General features: G+C 42.7%; 1 protein-coding gene across 9 annotated transcripts in view; it reads left to right on the forward strand.

The window, feature by feature from the left end:
* The window catches only part of TNS3 (tensin 3), a 252479-nt gene that overhangs the window by 213831 nt on the left and 16957 nt on the right, over positions 1 to 21691 (forward strand). For all 9 annotated transcript variants that reach the window (XM_076330716.1, XM_076330717.1, XM_076330718.1 and 6 more), the window contains 4 exons: positions 14911 to 15082; positions 17472 to 18115; positions 18757 to 18843; positions 21453 to 21584. In XM_076330716.1, coding sequence (XP_076186831.1) covers positions 14911 to 15082; positions 17472 to 18115; positions 18757 to 18843; positions 21453 to 21584 — 1035 coding nt within the window. The remainder of the gene's footprint in view (positions 1 to 14910; positions 15083 to 17471; positions 18116 to 18756; positions 18844 to 21452; positions 21585 to 21691) is intronic.

Raw genomic sequence — 21691 nt, forward strand, 5'->3', positions numbered from 1 at the left:
TTGCTAGTCGTCCTTTTGTCTGGAAAAGCTTAAATTAACAAAAATCCATGGGAACAACTACTTCCCTTGCTATGATTACATGAAACAAGCTTTTTCAAATTTTCCAGGGTGAGGCCTCCTACCATATGACATGGCACTTGATGACTGTGATGTGCCAGAGTAATCCATGTAGTTTGAAGGAAGGCTGAAGGAGAAGAAAGCTGCAAAAACTGAAGTACAGCTGTGAGCACACCTTTTCAAAACAATTAAAGTCTTAAAATGATCCTGTGTTTGGGTGCCTGGGAAGGTCTGGTCTGCTGCATTCACGAGTCAAAGATGCTCTGTAATTACAGACCTGCCAGTGTTGAGTGAGGACGTAGAGGAAATACACATTCAGTCCCACTTAAGTGTTTACAGTTCAAAGGCCATATTGCTCTATGTTTTTTAAGATGCTGTTCTCCCCTACATTAATTCTCTTCATGTTTACTCCCTCTTGCAGAAGAGGAGAAAACTACATTAGTCTGTGTTTTTCTACGCCTGAGTTAGGCATGTTATTTCACTAAGCCATTCATATTCAGACACCTAGTAGACAAAACCTGAAATGCACTATCACTTGAGATTGACTCCCACATTTCTGTCAATCATGGGAGTAGCAGGGGAATGTATGTCATTCCTTGACAAATTGTGGAGATTGCTGAATTTGCTGAGGGCCACAGCACAGCCACCCTCCTGCAGGGTTTCCTGTTGGGGAAAGGTGCATGTTACAATTCAAGCCCTGCATTTTAAGCTACTTTGGATAGATCTTGCAGTGTGATAGTTCTGATGAAAGTGAAGTGGGAATCTTGTGCACTTTACCTAGGAGAACTGTACACAGGCCTTGCTATGTGAGTAAATACTACCACCTGGCAGAGGATGGAGGACCTGATCCTTGTCTCTGTGCTGTGCCTGGCACAGCTATGAAACCAATTCTCCTTGCCAAGTAACAGACCTTCTCCTTTTGGGATGGTGTTATCTCACAAGCTGCGCTCACCTAAACCAAACCAGTTCCTTACCTGAGACATCCAACACCCCCCTCTCCTTCCTAACTCTTACTTCTATGCTTTCGTATACAATAAAATTTTAGTCTGGCCCTTCATATCTCCTGGCTTTAGAGTTTCAGATATTTTTTTTTTTTCTTTTCTTCCCTGGAACTCAGCTGTTTGAAACTTTGAACTTGTGACAGAAGGACAAACAAAAGGCGAGTTTTTGTGTCAAGTGCCTTTTGTTTGTCGTTAAAAGTGTTCATGTCAAAGAGGTTTCGTTGATGAACAGCTCCCTAAGTATAACCAAGTCTGATTCTGTTAGAAAGTTCCATGCAAAAAAATACCTTAACGAAGGGTGAATTTGATAAAATGTTGACAAAACTCAAGTATGTGAATGATTTTAATTACCTGGTTTCTACTTAGATTACATTCATACATTACTTTGGAAATGAACACTTTCTCACTTAACCCAGCCTTCATGTGGTAACTCAGACCACTGTTACCTTCTCGGTTAAATGTTACTATCCTTGTTCTCTTCTAGTTCAGCAAGTGTAAAAAGCTGAACAAGCAAAGCTTCCAAGACGTGAAAATCAGGAAGGAAATGGGACATCCAAAGGTTTCCTGCGACTACAGTGCTTTTTACGCAGAGCCAGGAATGCTTTCTATGGAGAGTAATTTTCTCTAATAATTACTGTTTATAGGAGTTTGAAGACTCTGTTTGACTGCATTTGTCTCTGCCAGGAAGCATCCAACACAAAGAGAAAGTGTAGTTGTATAATAAATTAATCAAAGTAACTGATGGCAGTTCTGGACTGCTGCATTAATAACCTGTTCTGCTCCTGTGGCAAGGATTGTCTGTCATTTTTTACCTGATAGTATGGTGTATATCACAACTAATCCTTGCTATTTGAGTCTCCTGGGTGCAACCATTATGAAATTGTTTAATAGGAGCAGATTGCTATGAAGAAAATCAGTGGTAGGAGTGAATATTCTTATAAAGGAATAGTTTGATTTAGTTTACCTTTTGGTCTGTGGAATAAAGCAAAATTCTAATTATTTACCAGTACTCATCTCTATAATCAAGCCAATTTGTGTATTTTAAAGCTATCCAAAGCATTTAGTACACATGTTCAAAATATGTTGCTGTTAGAAATTTGAAAGCAATTGAGTAATTCATTGCAGGAAAGCTTTAAATGGTTGTATTTGTTTCTGTCCATATCAAGTAATTTCCTATAGTCATCCTTTCAGAAAATCCAGTGCCCTGGGACACTGAAGAACAATCTGAGGAGGAAATGTGCTGCCCGTTGCGGCGCTGCAGTGTTTCCACTCATCTTCCTGACCCGCAAATAAAACCCGCTCTGAACAATGATAGGGTGATGTTGAATGCAACACAGGAGGGTTGCACGTGGTGCTTTGTGAAAGAAATCTTGGGAAGTGAGTCAAACTTTATTCAGAGCTCTGGATGCTAAATTTATCGGAGAGCGTTGAGCCGGTTTGGCATTACAGAGCAGCTGGGCTTTGGTCCACAGTAAAAAGCACTAATCTGTCGGTTCTCAGTTTCGTGTCCTGCATCCGTCTGAAAGAAACAAATCTGTGAGGTCAAATGAAGCGGTGAGGGAACCGGGCATCTGCTTAAAACAAACAAACAAACAAAAAAACCCAACGCAAACGCTACGGCTTGTGTGCTGGGAGTCGGAGAAGGGCAGTGAGCTTTTGATCCCCGCGGTGCCCCCGCGGCTCCCGGGGCGCCGCGCCGCGTCGAGCGGAGGATGCGCGGGGCGCGGCGCGTGCGAGAGGCGGCGTGAGCCACTGCGAGAGGCGGGTGGGGGGAGAAGAAAGTCAAACTCAGACGAGGTGGAGTCAGCGGAGCAGGGGTGCGCTGAATGGGCAGTCTGGCTGGAGAGCGAGCGGCAAAGCTAGCCCGACAACAATCGGGGAATTATTTTCCGCCTGGATGGCGTGAACTCTGGCTGTCTTCAGCTGAGTGGCTGTATTGAGGGCGGGAGCCTGGTTTCCTTTCGCTGCAGACGCTGGGATCCTCTTTGCTGTGAAGTGGTAACGCGCGGGGGAGAGCAGATGGTGTTACAGCTGGCAAATGTGGGAAATGGCTTTTCCCAAGCCTCTGCGTGGCGGAGGAGCTCGCCTGGCCGCTGTGCTCCCCTGAGCCGCAGACAGCGTGCGGCGCGACCGGCTCAGCGGGAGGGAACAAAGATCCCGCACTGCCCCTGCTCCCTGGGAGAGCTTCTGTCATGATGGCTTCCGTAGGTAGGTTCTTGGTTTCCTGCTCTCCCTCTTTTTTGTGCGTTTTCCTCAGTCTGAAAAGCCGTTTTGTGGGGCTCGTGTTCCGCTGGCCGCGATCCTAGCACTGCCCGGCGGCAGTGAAACGTGATCTGCGCTCTGTGTGCGTTCGTTTGGGGTGTGAGACCCGGGGGGAGGCGGGGGTTAAGTAAAGCGAAGAACGGTCCCCTTCGGCCGTGCGCTCTCGGAGCGCGCCGGGGTCGCTGGTGGGGGGCGGGGGGCAGGGGTCGCGGAGCATGCGGTGCGCTTCTGTATTGGTCGCAAACTCTGAAGAAAGAAGCAGGGGGAAGAATTACGCCTTACGTGGTTATGTAGCAACGTTTGGAGTCCACGGAGAAATTGAAAAGCTTTGCAGACGAGGAGTTTTGCCAGTATGAGGTTTTTTCCTGTGATCGTTAGCGGAGCGACAGAGGGCATGGGGCAGGGCTCACGAGCTTTGTGAAGTTATTTTTCTGCTGAGGAAGACTTCTGATTTTTTGTGGGTGGTGGTGGTTTTTTTCCCAAAGTAGAAGAAATGGGGACTGCCTGGAACATACATAATTGCTGACTACGTACAAAAACTTTGTCCAGGCTGATTATTTTTCCTCCCCCGAGGAGTTCCTAGTAACGTTATAGCAGCATTAAATTTCCTTTCAAAAGCATGAAAAATGAACTGGCTTTGTAAACATAAGTCCTTACTGAACGAGGAATATCACATAGTTTTCCTTGCTTAATGAGAAAAACAGTGTATTGTGCCACTAGTACTGGCAGAGTACTTCTTCTCATTCAGGCAGTACATGTAAAATACTCTCACTTTCTTACTGCAGATCTGAATTTTCCATCAAAATATGGAGCAGCCATAGTCTGCATAGCAGCAGTCTTACAACAGCCAACTATTGCATGATACGATGTGCAGGATGCACCAGAATACTTTAAAGAGCCTGATTCTTACGGCCTTAATGCAAACAATTTTTCTATTCAGCCAGCAGCAGCGGATGCTTGTGTAAGGACTGCAACCCTAAAAGGAGAGTTACTGAATCACAATTCTTAAGACACAGGCCAAGAAAACACCTAATAACTTCATTTCTCAGTCCTGTTACACGATACTGAACAACACTGGAGATAAACTGAACCGAGTTTGGTTCTACCTGTTTCAATTCCAGATTATTAAAAACAGCTTCTGAAAAAGATCCTTTTCTGGTTCTACAATGAAAATGGTTTAGGTATACTACTTCAAAACTAAAAAGCAGCCCTCGCTTTTAATGTTCAGGCTGCAGTGAGCTGGGTTCAGCCATTTGTTACAGGCAAGTGACTCCAGAAAAGTGAACAGGTTGAAGAGGATGGCGTTTAGGCAGAATTTTTCTGACAGTAGAAGACCAGGACCAAAGTGAGACTTGGTAGGAGGTCCGAACATCAAGTTTGATTGCTTCCATTCCTACTGCTCGGTAAGTACCCCTCAGACATCAAAAGCTGCATACTTGGAGCACTCCCAGCAGGCACCGGGGAACTGGACTGAGACAGGAAAAGGGGAGTTCAAACTCCCTCTTCCCCTCTTTTTTGCCTTAGGAAGAGTAGATAGGATCATAACACGAAATTGAATATTTCACTGACGAGTCTTGGTGCTTGCTTTCCAGGAATGCCAGAAAGTCAGCCCCAAGCTCGGTCCCTTCTTCGTTCACTCAGTATTTGCTCCAGTTTGCCCCCCCCTACTCCCACCCTTGCCCCCTTTGCATTGGCTTTGCAGTGGATCTGTCAGTAGACATGAGTTGCATTTTTCAGTTCAGCACAGACAATCTGGACGTGCATCTTCCACATCTCAAGCAATTTTAATAGCTAATGAACTTTGGAGCACAGGGTAGATGTTTTACTCTTTTCTTGAAGGATGCTTGGTCTTTCAGGGTATTCTGCCTGAAAAAGTATTACTGTTCATTTTGAAAGTACCAGTTTGTACACTTCTGATTCCTAGTGGGTTTTTTCCCCTCTAAAACTATTGCAATTTAATTTTACAATTTGATGAAAATTGTTGTATTCAACAATGTGAGTATCTGAAATTCCATTATGAGGTAAACCATGATAAGAATGGAATTGGCTGTCTCTAAAGCCACTTAACTAATTTGCTGTGAAAACTTGTTGTGGGCACGTTAATAACTATATTCTAATTGTTTTGTTGGATTTGGTTTTGTTCATTGCTGAATGATCTGCTGTACGTAAAGGCAGAATAGTAGTGCTCTTGTTAATGCATTGTGGACTGACAATGGCTGTCTCCTAAAGAGTGTTTTAATAAATGTCACATTTTGTGTTTGCATGTGACCCGGATGGCTTGAGGAGATGCCTCCACAGCTGATTTGCATTCCTAAGACAGCAAAGCTATGCTTAAAGTCAGTAGCAGAGCATCTGCAAGATCTTTTAAAATGCATAAGAACTCATGTGCAACTGATTGCTTTAGTCCCTGGGGAAGTTTCTTTTTTTTTCTAGTACTATTTGGGAAAATAAAACAAATTAGTTTAAGAAAGTCCTTTAGAAAGGTGTGATAAGAATTTTACTGCTTTGAAGATGCTGTATTGCAAATTCTATTCAGGAAATGAGAGTTATTTGTATTTTGGTATTTTTGAATGAATGTATGATACCAAGCGTCTGTAAAACGGTGTAAGGGTCTGTCAATGGAATGGCTATTTCCTCAGTAGAAAAGAAGCTGGATAGAAAGATGTTCAGGGCAGAGACTGTGGGTGGGGGAAAGTGAGGTCTGGTAAATCATCCTTTTGATACTTAGCCCTGCGCAAACAGGGGCAGAGGGTAAGTGCAGTTAATTCCCTGATCCTAGGGTTGCCTGGAGTTAAGCAGATCCCTGACACAGCTTCAGAGGCTGCATTTGTTCATTACCGGCAGGAGCCTCTGTGGGCCGTTACGGGAGCTAGAAGTTGCTGGAACACAGGACTGTCCCAGTGTGCACCCACTCTTGTCATGCATCTTGCCAGCAGGCCAGAATCTCCTGTGGAGGTGGCGAGGCGCCAGCCTAGCTCACCCAGTGCTTGCTGGGGAGGGCTGCTGTGCCGAGGACATTTCCTAAAGGGGCAACATGGATGATTTACAGCCCCCTTTAGGCATAAGGCAAGAATGGATTTTTTTATTCTAAATACATTTGAAAGGTTCCCAAAACACAGTGAACACTTTCTAAATGCACACAATAAATAATCGCATGAAGTTAGAAGCCTTCAGTACTGCAGTGTAGCTTACCTTTTATTACTAGCAGTTTGGGTTCTAACTGTTGAATGTGTTATTTCTTCCACCAGATAAACGTCTCTGAGAAATACTTTACTGCATCTCCAGATTTGCTGTTTTATTTCCCAGGTTGTCAGCTACCACATTGTTGTATTTTCTGTAGGAGCCAAGCATGTAATATGTATTCCACTGAGATCCTTCTCAGTACCGTTTAATGAAGTAACTGAAGCTGACCTTTCTAGTGCAGAGAGATTAGTATGTGGATGCTAGAGCCACCGTCTTCATAGCTTCTCCAGGTTCAGCCCGACTGATTTGGTTACTTGCAAAGAGAGCTGATACACTCGAACAGGCATTAGCAGAATCTCCAAGCAATAGTAACTTTGTCTTTTCCTTCACAAGCATGAAAAAAAAGGGTTATATTATATCTGTTTGCTATTGGTGGGTTTTTGAAAAGTGGGGTAACTGCAGGTGCCTCCGTGTGATGGTACATGATTTTGGTTCATGACATGTTCTCCTTCTGAAAGAACATAGGCAGTTGTGAAGAAGAGTTTATGGATGTGCATAAAAACCAGCAGATTCCAGGCCAACAGAGAAACTGCCCCTGTTCCATCCACTAAAAAAAAAACCCCACAAAACCCCAAAACCTAACCCCCCCTCTTTTTACCCCTTAACTGCATGCCCTTTTTTTCTGTCAGTGTGTTAGACCAGTGGTCTCCAAAGTGGGGTGTGTGCACCCCAGGTGGTGCACAGGACAATCAACTGGGGTGTGGGAAGACAATATTAGAACTTCAGTAGTACATGTATACAGTTCATAAATAAATATACATATATTAGGGGTGCATGTTCAAAAATTTCTTACTGATGGGGTAATTTTTCCAACTAAAAAAGTTTGGAAATGACTGTGTTAGACTCTTCTGCATGAAGAAATTAGTATTGCCATAGAAAGACAGAAATGATGTTTGGGAAGCACCTCTGGGGGTGTGTTGTCCAGCCTGTGACTCAGAACAGGACCATCACAAGTACTGGATCCTGCTTTGTCTGAGTCGAGAAAACCCCTCCTGATGGAGGTTCCACCACAACCCTGGTTAACCTCTTTCAGTGTTGCACTGCCCATAGTGTCAAAGCTCTTTTTGATTTCTAGTGAGAATTTTCCAAGACCTTTTTATCTGTCACTACTGAGAAGAATTTGGCTCTGTTGTCTCTTCTGGTAGAGAAGAGACTGTCTTCTCATAGTTTTAGGCTGCTTTTAGATTCCCCACCTAGTTGCTTTTCTTCTCCAGGCTAAATAATCCCACCTCCATCATTCTGTCATCATGGGTTCTGTGAGCAAGGCCCCTGGTCATCTTGGTAGCCTTCTACTGGATCCCTTCCAGTTTCTCATGTTCCTGAACTGGTGAAATAGAAAGCAGGATATAGCAAGTATAAAAGGTCAAAGTTTCAGTAAAGTCAATAGTTTGCAGACTGACTGAAAGCAAGAGAGAGTTTCAGCATTATTTCAGTCTCTCTTAACTAATTTTGGCACCTTAGCATTTGGAAAAGCAGGAGAGAGAGTGAAAGGGACGATGGTTACCCCATAAGAACCTTACAATGCTAATGGACTTGGAAAGGTGTTTGTAAACTGGTTCAAGTGGGCTGTCTTACTGTCTCCTTTCTCTGTATGCAGGGTTTTTAATTCGGGCCTTCTCTGTGAGCTCTGTAGAGGTTGCTAAGGAGCTCCTTAGCTTCACTGGTGCCAATTCTGTTGTTAGCACTCTGTCAGCTGCTGGAGGGACTCTCTTTCCAGGGAGCCAAATCCTTTTGTCATGAATTCACTGTTTCCAGGGTTTCTGGCTTTACATAGTAGCATAAGCCTCTGCTACTCCATACTCACACTGTGCAGTTGGAACTGTGCACTCCTTTTCACTTCATCCAGTCCAGTTAGCTGTCACTGGACATTGCACATCAGTACCTCTCTTCCACTGAAGCTCACTTCTTTGCTCCAATTTTTTCTTTGAAACTGTGATTTTCCAACTAATCTTTCCGTCAAAATTTCCCTTGCTGAAATATTGGCAAAATGTCTTAGAAAAACTAAAATTGTACCTACTCAGTATCATTAGCTCTGTACTTTGTTGATGTTTTTGTTTTCATTGATTGTTTCCCTGATAAAGCTTTCTCCACTTTTTTCCTTTTGTAGATTTTAAGGTTTGGAAAGAAACATATCTAAACCAACCTCTCTCATAAAATGTGCTTAAGATCTTCATCCCATCCGGTACTTTTTGTCTTACTGATATACTTCAAGCCATGGAGCCATCCACTGTGTCTCTAGATAGGTTGTCCTGATGCTTAATACTAAAGGCTAGGCTTTTCTTCGATCCTTGCTCTACCTTTCCTTGTATGTGTAACATCTCAGCTCTGAGTTGAGCCTAAATCTTCTGCAAGACATTGAGGTGAATGGTGGAGTAACTTGCTTAATGAGTAATAAAATTTAATATTGGAAAAGGGAAGTGGCCATCTTTTGACCCTTGGTCTCCCGGATAAAATAAAGTTGTATCAGCAGAGACTATTCTCATAGAAACTCTTACAGTTCCCTAGATGTGGGAAGGAGAGATGAACAGCTCAGCACTGTGGTGGAGTTTGCATTGGCAGTAATGTGAATTCCAAATTGGTAGCTGGAGCCAGCTGGATGCCAAGCTGCAAAGTGCCATGGAGTTTTTGGTGAATGCTGGGGAGTACTGTGTGCTTTTTTTCAGAGAAGTTTCAAAGTGAAGAAGATCTTGAGAGTGTTTGTCTGGCAGGACAAGTCCAAGGTGAGTCCTGGGAGAATGAGAAATATCAAGTCCTTAGTGGAATGCAACCATCCAAAACCACAATACTTCTACTGTGTAGAGAAGATACCAAACCATTACATTCCTAGATGCCTTCAGGTCTGCCTTTGTAGATGAGTTTGTCAGGAAATCTGTCTAAAGGAATGGGCTCATCAGCTGTTCGTGTCAACAGTGAGAGGTGGAAGCGGAGGGACCTCTGAATGAGAGTGTTGATATGAGGAATGTTTCACAGCCACATCTGATGTGGCTTCTTGCAAATCTTTTTTTATGGAGTTAAATCCAGTTGGCAGCCGGTCACGAGCGGTGTTCCCCAGGGTTCAGTTTTGGGGCCGGTCTCGTTCAATATCTTTATCAATGATCTGGATGAGGGGATCAAGTGCACCCTCAGTAAGTTTGCAGGTGACACCAAGTTGGGCGGGAGTGTTGATCTGCTTGAGGGTAGGAAGGCTCTGCAGAGGGACCTGGACAGGCTGGATCGATGGGCCGAGGCCAACTGTCTGAGATTCCACAAGGCCAAGTGCCGGGTCCTGCACTTGGGTCACAACAACCCCATGCAACGCTACAGGCTTGGGGAAGAGTGGCTGGAAAGCTGCCTGTCGGAAAAGGACCTGGAGGTGCTGGTTGACAGCCGGCTGAACATGAGCCGGCAGTGTGCCCAGGCAGCCAAGAAGGCCAATGGCATCCTGGCCTGTATCAGAAACAGGGTGGCCAGCAGGAGTAGGGAAGTGATTGTGCCCCTGTACTTGTCACTGGTGAGGCTGCACCTCGAATACTGTGTTCAGTTTTGGGCCCCTCACTACAAGAAGGACATTGAGGTGCTGGAGCGTGTCTAGAGAAGGGCAACGAAGCTGGTGAAGGGTCTGGAGAACAAGTCTGATGAGGAGCGGCTGAGGGACCTGGGGTTGTTTAGCCTGGAGAAAAGGAGGCTGAGGGGAGACCTCATCGCTCTCTACAACTACCTGAAAGGAGGTTGTAGCGAGGTGGGTGTCGGTCTCTTCTCCCAAGTAACTAGCGATAGGACGAGAGGAAATGGCCTCAAGTTGCGCCAGGGGAGGTTTAGATTGGACGTGAGGAAAAATTTCTTTAGTGAAAGAGTGGTGAAACATTGGAACAGGCTGCCCAGGGAAGTGGTGGAGTCCCCATCCCTGGAGGTATTTAAAAGATGTGTAGATGAGGCGCTTAGGGACATGGTTTAGTGGGCATGGTGGTGTTGGGTTGATGGTTGGACTTGGTGATCTTAGAGGTCTTTTCCAACCTTAATGATTCTATGATTCTATTTTCATTAGGCTGGATTTTTTCATCATTGCTGAAGCCATCAAAGGGTGGATCAAGAAATAGACTGTGAAATTTAGAAGTATTGCACAAAGCTGCTTCTCCTTCTGCTGCTCTTTAGGGCTGGCAGTGGCTCGGTTGCTTTGGCTACTTTAGAGCAATACGCTTTTCTGTATCCATTCAGCTTGTAGGCTGGCCTGGGGTAGCTTGGGGGTGGTCAGCTCAGGGTTTTGGGAGTGGAACAGTGACTTGGAGCTCCCTTTCCCTAAAAGATGTAACTGACAGTCTTGACTGGAGTTTTCAAGCTCATGCAATGCAGGTTAGCTATCACCTTCTCAAAAAAAGGACTACAAAGATGGGAATGTATGAGAAGCTGCTAAAATACAAGGTATGATAGTAGAATGACTGCTTCTTTCACTTCCCTGCCATTGTTGAACCATTGTCTCCAAAGCTGTGAGGTGATTTTGCCCTTCAGCTGCTACAAGAAAGAGGAAAAGGAATGTTTTTACATTACCTTTATCTGGACCATGGCATGGGTTAAGCCACTTGGGGTTTTTTGGTGGATTTTTTTTCGGGGTTCCTTTTTCTTTTTTGTTTTAACAGATGTAGTGGATTAAAATACAAGTTAATCTGTAACATCTTACTTTATATAGCTGTGTCCTAGGCACATCCAGGAGTTTCTGCTTACAACTGAAAGAAGCTTGCAACTTTTACAAGTATTTGCCCTTTGCTGCCAAGTGGGACAGTAGAAGAGTGAGCTGGATATTTTTCTGCCTTGCATGTAGGCACAATAGTGTTTGTTTTCTTCCTGAATGTCACTTTTCAGTAGTGTGTGATGCAGAGAGTCCAGTTCCTGTCTTAGGTTCTGCCTGTAAAGTTGATGATCAGTGATAGTAAATGTAGATAATGCAGGTCTGATCCGGCTGCATGAAGAGACATGAACATGAATGATCCTGGTGTTGTCATGTCACTTCTTTAAGTAGGGAGCTGCACTTTTACATTGTCAGTGTTCTCACAGATATAATGGTGTAGATTTAGTAGGGGCCTGCAGCAAGCACCAATGCTTTGCAGTAGACATGCCAGGGGAGTTCGTACCATGCATACAGGAATCCTGTGGAAGCTATGAGATTGCACTGAGTTAATGATTCTGTGAGATAAAGGGTTAACAGCTGACCGGTGAGTGTGGACTCTGCATCAGACAATAGAGAGGACATAGCTGAAATATTCAGCAAGCTTGTTTTTAATGGAAATATAAACAAAGCTGCTTTCATGGGAAGTGCCTTTCAGATATACTTGTTTCTAGCCTGGGAAGAGTTGTACAGAGTTTGCGTTCTTTCTGCAGATTACATGCCTGGCTGCCAGTGGCTTTTCACTCTTAGTTTAGTGTTTTACACCTGTGAAAATTGGGTATGAAAGGAAAAGCTGCATCTGTGAGTGTGATAGCGGTCCTTCCCTCATTCAGCATTCAGTGCTCTAAAGGTAATAGCAACAGTCCAAGGCTGAAACAGGGAAGAATCAAGTCTTGGTCCATTTCTTCAAGCAAGCGCTGTTATTGATGGGAGAAGGAGAGGACTTTGCTGTATAAATGCTTTAGATTAATTCTTATGCACATAGCTGAGATCACATTTAGAGTGGGAGAAGATTTTAAGCTATTTCAGAAGGAGTTCCACTCCCCTTCCTGCCCCCACGTTCTTGGTAACTGGAGTCCAGTGACTCCCCTATATAGTCTGGTGTCAGGGGAACAGACATAGAGGCACGAAAACAAGCAAGCATATGGAGTTAAGCTTGTGATCATAATTCCCATGCCTGCGGGGAATGCATTAACCTCTCCCATACAGTAGCAGAGTCATCTCAACCTGCAGTATAATTGGGAAGCATCTGCAGGTTCATATGCAGAGATTAAATGTCTGTTGCACTTAACAATATTTTGTCTTACAGATGCTGCTCTCGGTAGATTCATCTGCTTTTAGCCTAGTGAAAGTTGTGTTTCTGGGGGGGCTCTAGTAGTCTTCAGATGCACAACATTAGTTTGACCAACCCACCTTCAACTAACCGGCTTTTTCTCAGATAACAGTTAAGACAAAGTAATATTACTTTATTATATATTGAAATCATTGCTCAAGGCTTAACATCAATCTTTATAATACTTGGGTAGACAGTCAATCTTTGTAATACTTGTGTAAACAAGCACCACTGATTTCAGTAGGAATATGGCCTAAATCATGGGTTTATGCAGCCAGCTTTTTCTGCCTGTGTTTGCACCAGTATGAGAATGACTGTAATATATCCGATCTATTAGATAGATACAGATTCAGATTTCTCTAGCTCTTCCACATCACACAAATTTCTGCAGTATTTCCTTAAAGTTCACTTTTATGGCTGGCGTGGCTACAGTTCAAGTAACGGGTATAGTTAAGACAGCATTGCAGTTTTCTAATGTTTCCTTCATCCAAATGTTTGCTCTGTACAGTATGTGTGCTATGTGAGGAATTCACATGGTTTTCAGTCAGGGCACTGATTTGCAGATTTTCTTATCTCAGGCATTTCTTTTAAGTACCTTGCACCCTTCTCATTCAAATAATAGCAGAGCAATTGCTCGAGCAAGTCCATGTCTCTCTTGTACTAGGGAGCCCAGAAATGAGCGCAGAGCTTCAGATGTGGCCTCACTAGTGCTAATCGGAGGGGACAGGTCACTTCCCTTGACCTGCTGGCAACACTCTTTCTGATGCAGCCCAGGATACTGTTAACTGCCTTTGCCATGAGGTTGCATTGCTGGCTCATGGTCATCTTGCTGTCCACCAGGACCCCCAGGTCCTTCTCTGCAGAGCTGTCTTCCAGCCAGTCGGCCCCCAGCATGTACTGGTGCCTGGGATTATTCCTTTCCGGGTGCAGGAGTTTGCATTTCCCCTTGTTGAACTTCCTGAGATTCCTCTTGGCCCATTTCTCCCACTTCTAAATGACAGCACAACCATCTGGTTTATCAGTCACTCCTCACAGTTTTCTGTTGTCTGCAAACTTGCTGATGAAACTTCATCCCATCATACAGGTTGTTAATGAAGGTGTGGAACAGTATTGGCCCCAGTATCAGCCCCTGGGGTATAATGCTGGTGACTTGCCTCCTAGTGGACTTGGTACAGCTGATCACAAGCCTCTGGGCCCAGCCATTCAGCCAGTTTTCAATCCACCTCACTGTCCACTTATCCAACCCATGCTTTGTCAGCTTGTTTATGAGGATGTTATGGGAGACCATGATAAAAGCCTTACTAAAGTCAAGACAAGCTTGTGGAAAGCACAAAAGGAAGTGCTCTTCCTTTTGCCACTAAGCTAGTCAGTTCGCTGAAGAGTGCTATCAGGGTGGATAAGCATGATTTCCCCTTTGTAAATCCACACTGACAACTCTCAATTATCTTCTTTTCCTTCATGTGTTTGGAAATGGTTTCCAGGGTTAGTTGCTCCATCACCTTCCCAAAGACTGAGGTTAGGCTAGCCAAGCCTGCAGTTCCCCAGATCATCCTTCATGTCCTTCTTGAAGATAGGAGTGACACTTGCTCCCTTCCAGTCTTCAGGAATCTCTCGCAATCGTTGTGACCTTTTAAAGATTATCTAGAGTGACCTTGCAGTGGTATCAGCCAGCTCCCTCAGCTCTTGTGGGTGCAACCTGTCAGGCCCCAATGGACTTGCACATGTCCAGTTTGTTTAAGTGCTACTTTGCTTGGTGCTCCTCCACCAAGGGTAGGTCTTCCTTGATCCAGATTTTTCCTGGATCCCCCTCCAGGGCCTTGAGATTCCCAAAGGTCTGTCTTACTGGTAAAGACTGAGGTGAAGAAGGTTTTGAGTACCTCAGTGTTTTCCGTGTCATTTTCCACCAGGTCCCTTGCCCCATTCAGCAGTGGGCTGAATGGGCGGGCTGAATTAATACTCCAGTTTTCTATCACTTTGGTGTTTAAGTACACACTGATGGTGTGTATAGTCACATAGGACACTTGACTAGACATATCTGATTAACACTGTGGACAGTGGAATGCAAAACAACTTGGAACAGACAGGTCTGTTCACTTGTTTAGGGCTAGAGAACGTACCCTGGAGAACTGATCAAACAGTCTGAGTGGTGCAATTCTGTAATCTTTATTCCCTCTGCCATTTGTCCTGCTGGATGTTTTCAGCAATTAACGTAATGTTGTGAAATAAAATGTTACTGCTCAAACAAATAAAAAGTCTTCATTACAGTCCTATTAAGAGAAAACCAGATTGTTTTATAAACACTTCTTTCAGTACAAGGTCCATAAAAATGTGAGTTGTTTTTTAACTTGACTTTTACTTTGTTTCCTTTGCTGCAGAATCTCGAAGTTACACGGAAGCCATTAACCACTCTCCGGTGATGTCTGACAGCACTGTGGGCACTAACCCTGCTTTGCTGAGGGCCAACATGCAGACGGATCCCTCCTTTCAGCGCTGTTTTGCATCTTCGTGTACTGTTTCAAGTAACAGTCCTATCCCAGGGGGAGAAAGGTAGGAAAAGAGTCTCCTACCTTATTGTTTAGTTCTCATAATTATAGTTTCCAGCCAAGATGTTATGCTTGCATCTTTCATTGCAGAGCATTTGTCTAAGGACTTCGAGTTTGGTTGTGACATTTAATGATGATGTTGTCCACCAGCTGGAATTTACTACATACACAGATGTCATTTATATGTCAGGGACACAATTAGCTTTGAAGATAAATAGGAATACAATAATAAATAGGAATTTATAGCTCAGTTACTTTATTATGTGCTAGCACAAGCTCATACATATTTTCCTGTGTGCTTAACCAGCTTCTCTAATGCTTTACTGAAAAGCATTTAATGAAATTTCACATTGGAATAAGTTGTATATGAGAGAGAGGGAGCACTCTTCTCACTGCAGCACATGCGTTTCTAGTCAGTAAAATGTCAGAGGATTTGTTTTTGGTAGTGAATTGCTGACTCCCTTTCAACTGCTCAGCAGGCTGAGAGATTGTATTATTTCATATTTGTATTGTGTTAAACATGTAGGGCTCTGGACCAGAGCTTGAATGTATAAATTTACAAAATAGTCCTTGTCCCAAGGAGCTTAGAGCACAAGATGAGAAATAGCAGGAAACACAGCAAAGAAACAAGGAGTCCCAGGTTACTGTTAGAAGGCTCAGAAGACCATGACAATGAATGGTCAGTCATTAGCCGTGCCCTATATTTACTTAATAGATGAGGTGTTATGATACAGCTGATTAGGTTTCCTTCTCTATCACTCTGCAACAACAATCCTTTGTGGCTAATTATCCTATTCTTGTTCTTCGATAATTGGCTCATTTTTCACAGTAAGTATTTGGAATGCCGTTGGTTGGTGTGTCAGACTGTCATTCAGGACTTCAAGTATGTTAATACCTATTTATATTTTATGTATCTTCCCGTCTAATTGATTCCATTTTCAGTCAGTACTTGGACTGTGAAATAATGTTTTCGTTTTGTGATTATGAATGTGGATCATAAGACTGAATGAAGTATGTTAGTATTTTCTGAGGAGGAGGCAATGTAACATTTCATTATAAGTGGATATGAATTAAAAGCTTATCAGGCAATGCAGTCATTATCAAGTTGACATTCCTACTTCAAACTTTATCTAGAAAATTTTGTTCCCTTCTTTCTAAATATTTTTTCTGTCATTTTGCATTTCATCTAGCTGATAGCTACAGCTGTGGGGTTTTTTTTTCTTGCAACGTCTTCTTCCATTTGCTTCCCTTCCATTTCTTTATGGCCCTTCTACTTTGATCTGTTCAAATCTACTGGTATCCATTTCCACAGTTCCCTTTAATTAAAAATTCTTTCTTTTTTTACATATCTTATGTCAGCTCTTTTCCCTTTGCATCTCACAATGAGTTTGTTCTCTCCACATTTGATATTGCTGGTAATGTTTTCCAGCTACAGTCTAAGGGCATTTCACTTTTAGAAGCAAGGAGACAATTTAAACTTTTATCAGATGGTTTCATCAGAAGCTTAGTTTGTCTTGTTTAGAAGGATATTTGTTATTCTTCACTTGAGCAGTTGGAATTGCTACCCAGTAGAAAAATTTAATGTTTACTGTCGAAATATTTAATTCTGTCAATCAAAATTATTCCATCATCAAATAAATTAACCACTGGACCTGTCTCACTTCCTCTTTTAATACAAATTGTATTAAAAGGGACCTGGTCGAAGAGTTGGGTCTTGTGAACTGTGTTCTTATCATAGTTATTAATTTATTGTGTGATGGTGCACAACTACCTCCTTAGCCCATTTCTTTTCTTTTTTCTTTTTTTTTTTTTTTTTTAAAATGAGCATAAGAGCCTCTGCATGTAAGAACTGCTGTGGCAGTGTCCGTTTTCTTCCATAAACTTCTGCCTTTGATGGCAGCCTTGGCTTAAGAAATTCTTGCCTCCTATTGCTCTTTTCCAGGTAGCACTTCAGCTCACCATGTAGAGATCTCCAGGACCACTCTGTGTGGAGCAATGCTGTGAACAGCCTCACTGAATAGATTCATATTAAAAGTAACCTTCTCAAACAGGGGGAAGGAGGAATATTTTTAACTGTGATGAATTTGATGGTGTGGTTTACAGTGCAAACTCAGAAACTGTCCCATCAGCATGGCTAGGTGGAGGGTGAGATGAGGCAGAAAGTAATGACCTACACTGAAGAAATGAGTGATCAGGGTGGGGCTGGAATCCCTTGATCCAGCTTGCATCGCCAGTTCCAGCATATTGTCAAAGAGCACCCTCAGCTATTGTCCTGGGTGAGGTGATTCATTGCTTTCAATGATCGCTGCAGTGTGGGTTGTACAGTGACATTTTAAGGGAATGATTTGGCTGTTGTTTTATTTTTGTGTTCAATTTTTGGCTTTTTTTGACAGCTCTTCTGCAACAGAACGTCCTTGGCTTGAAAGCAGCCCTAAAGCTTCCCCGTCGCTCCAGCTTTCAATGGGAAACAGCAGGCCACCGGGAGGTTACCTTGTGTCCTCTGAATTTTCAAATGCTGTGCAAGATGTCTCTCTCTTGTCTCATTTCCAAACTCCAGGACTGCAAGTCGTCACCCTGAGCAGCCTGGAGAGTTCACCAGCAGAGCCACAGCAAGAACCTGCTGTCAGCAGCAGTGCCCGGGCCTACCTGAGCTACAGTGGGGGCAACAGGGGCAGTAGCTCCCCGCAAGAGGAGAAGCAAGCTACTTTCATAGCCAATACTAGCATCTCTCCTAAAACCATGAGCTCATCAGTGGCAAGTGCCGAGGACAATGGCTTTTTGACACAAAACTTTCTTACAGTGGCCTCTGGACACAATAGCCAGAACAGTGCGGTTCAGCAGCACCATGGAGGGAACCTACATGCTCAACCGCCTCTTCCAGAGAAAAAGAGGTCCTCTGAAGGAGACCGTTCCTTTGCCTCCGTGTCACCTTCTTCAAGTGGATTCTCTAGCCCCCACAGTGGAAGCACAATCAGCATCCCCTTCCCAAATGTCCTCCCAGATTTCTCAAAAATGTTAAGCACTTCCCCAGTGCCAGGTAGGTTCTGCATCAGAGAAATACAAAATATATTAGATTTTCTATGAGTTTATAAAAAGCATTTAGGGGATTTTAAAAGTGGGGAGGGGGAAAAAAAAAGCAATGGAATGAAAATGGCACAGAGGACTTGAACATTTGCAGTAAGTGGCACCAGTTCACTGGCTTTGGATGTATTATTCAGAGAACAAGGCTGCAGAATTCTTTCTGCACTTCCCTAGATGTCAGCCAAGGGCAACCTACTTTTTGAACTGCTAAACCGCAAGCGAGCAGTGTGGAGTCCAATTTCTTTTAATAAGGGCTGGCTTCTCTCTGCACCTTTCTAGACTTGTGTCAAGAATAGTTAAAAATGTAGATGTATATTCACTGGACCCCATTGAGAAGCTTTGTATTTAATACAGCTTTATAAATGTAAGTGTTTCATATTTCAGGGTTTTGCAAAATGAAACTTCAAGAATGCTTTCAGAATCTTAGTGTACGGTATTATATTTGCTGGTTCTAAAACCGTTCAGAGTTTCTCTTAAATTGTCCTTCTAATCATGAGTTTTTTGAATAATTAAGGTGACTGGAAGTTGGAAAGAAAAGTAAAATATGCTTTTGTATGTAAAAAATTTCTTGACCTTTTTTTCCCTTTTATTTCACAGAAAACACAACTGATAAACATGTGACTGTAAAATTTGTCCAGGACACATCCAAGTTCTGGTATAAGCCAGATATTTCAAGAGAACAAGGTATATCAACTGATATATATTCTGGCATATCCATTCACAGAAAGGCTACTTGGTGAATTCTTCTTAAATTTTTTTGATGCATACCTGATGTCTAAAAGAAATACAAGAAGAAATGTAAAACCTAGAAGGGCCACAGACAACCTCACTTCATTTCTTTTGTCTAAAGGCTGAATTTGAGAGTGGAGGGTAGTCAAGTAGTCCTTAAAATTACTCAGTTAATCAGACAAATTATTAGCCTAACTGAACTAACTACAAAGTAATTTAAATTTGCCTGTGGTAGCTGCTGCAAATGTACTTTACTGAAAAGCTCCAAGTTTTGGAATAGATACGCGTGATGTAATACCAAACAACTGCTCTCGGAAACCTTTTGAGTACAAGAGTGCTGCTCTGGCATGATCTCAGCCATGTGTGTTTCCCTGCACAGATAATAGGTTGAGAGATACTAAATCAGAGAATAATTCATTAGCTGGAAGTCATCATAGAAGCATCCTCATCCATCAGTCATCCTGTAGCCTGAATTTCATTGTCAGCTGCAAGTGAAATACGTTATTTCTTTAAAGGTCACAAAATAACACTCCCATGGAACAACATCTTTATGATGTACAATACAAATACAGTACATCTATATGTAGATGTATTATTGAATGAGATGGAGAAAGCTTTTACTATGTATGTGAAAATGTATACATGCGAACTTACACCTTGTCCTTGCAACAATGCGTAAATAAAGCATGCTCGGTGCTTTGCAAATGCAATTGGTCTGACGGTCCTTGTGTCCGTATTGTAATATTCAGCTATACTGAATTGTATTTAATGAGTTATGGCAGGATTTTAAACTGGGATTCTTAAAATGTTGTTGTCAAAAAGGAAAAATGACAAGTTAGTTCTGCATTGGGAAGGAGGTTCACACTGAACCAAAATAGCCTTTAGCTATTGGCAAACAATGAATTGCTATGTCTGTCTAGTTCATAGTTTCTCAAATGGTGAGGATGCCTCTTATAATGTAGTGGTAAATATGAGCCCAGGGGAATAAAGATCATAGAAAACAGATCATTAATTCATCTTTGGATGATGTTTTACTGGTCCTTTCACTCCAGTCCCTTTCCCCTTGTCTGCTCCCCACCCATAATGAGAACTGTCTTCAAATGTGCAAAAAAAATTTCCTGACTCGATGTGAGTCCAGAGAGGGGCATAGATCATACAGGAAGTTTAAACCTAGCTGCTTGAACAAATGAAAAGAAAATCTTCACAACCTTTTAGTATGCCTCTTTTCACCCTACCAAGTAAAATTCCATTTAAAAAGTGTTTTACGACACTGTTGCTGAGGAGGGGGAGCTCTTGTTCTTTTTTCCCGTGCTTAATGTTGCTCCTGTGACAAATGATTACTGTCCCCCTGCGGATTTAGAAATGTTACGTGAGTACTGCTGAATTGCAGGGTTTTATATATTCATCCTTCTTCTCTCAACATGTGACAGGTTATTGTGAAAATAGTTCTTTTCTTCACCATCCAACAAATGAATAGAACAGAATATATATGCGTTTGCTTTACTCACTTAAACAGAAGAGACAATTATGTCTGCATTTTCCTGATTTTCTGTTACTACTATTTTTTTCATGGAAAAAAAATGTGTGTGTGTGCATTTATGATGTAATCATTGCTCAGGCCTTGCAAAATATGGCTTCATGCCCCATATGCATAATTTCCATGTTCTGTGTATACAGACAGTTAAGGACTCCAGGTTCAAATTTGGGCTTTTTCCAGGGTTTCTTTGAAGACTTGTTGATCATTAGAAATTCTGGAAACAAACACAAGTATTTCCAAAAAGTTCAGGGCGGGGGGGGGGGGGGGGGGGAGAGTACTAAGTTTTTATTAAGATCAAATTAAGATCAATCATTAGATGAACCTTTTTTTTCAAAGTGAGTTTAAGATTTTGGGCTACTAGATTTCAAAGTCTGCAGCAGACTCACGCAAAGCAAGAGCAGTTTTCCCTGCACATGGTTCCTCCTGGGGAGGACTTTACACCACACTTCCAGCAGAGATCACAGAATATAGATGCAAAATATTTCAGTGCTTGGACAGTCAAAGAGCGAATATTCACTTACATCCCTTCCCTTGCTTTAAAACTAGTAAGGGAGTGAGACTGCTTTGCAGGGACAGAAACTTGGTGGTGGATGAAAACGGATCTGCTCCGCCTGTTGAAGCTGCATAGGAAAAGAAAAACACTGCTGACCAGTCAGCCTGGGAATTAGAGAGAGCTGTGCTTTGTCATGCTTCTAACAAGTTGACAAAACGTAAGCAGGAATCAACTTGCTTTTGCACTGGTTGTAGGAATCTGGTGGGACCTGCATATCCTTCTCAATTTAAAAATCAGTAGGGATCTGTACTTCAGGCTTCTCTTGAAATAAGTGTCTGTGAGATTTGCACAAGATGTTTCCACTCAGATCCCCCAAATGTGCTTGATTGTATTCTGTTCTACAGCAATGGAGACAGAGAAAAGGATCTTACTTCCTTTAGTCCTCTATTAATTATAGATTTGCACTTCTGTATTTTTGGGTGTGTGCATTGTTCTGGAACTGTTATTCTTTCTCTTTCCCGGAATCCCTTGCAGCCATTGCTGTTCTCAAGGACAAGGAACCTGGGTCATTCATTGTTCGAGACAGTCATTCTTTCCGGGGAGCCTATGGGCTAGCAATGAAAGTTGCTACACCACCTCCTTCTGTGCTGCAATTAAACAAGAAAGGTACTGTATGCCTTCTATCTATTATTTAACAAGCCATACATAGTAGAAAGTCCTTATTACTGGGTAATAATCTGGAGGAATCTCCCCTCTTCTAGTAAGTGCAACTT

This window comes from Aptenodytes patagonicus, chromosome 2 (assembly GCF_965638725.1).
Source record: "Aptenodytes patagonicus chromosome 2, bAptPat1.pri.cur, whole genome shotgun sequence".
NCBI lineage: Eukaryota > Metazoa > Chordata > Aves > Sphenisciformes > Spheniscidae > Aptenodytes > Aptenodytes patagonicus.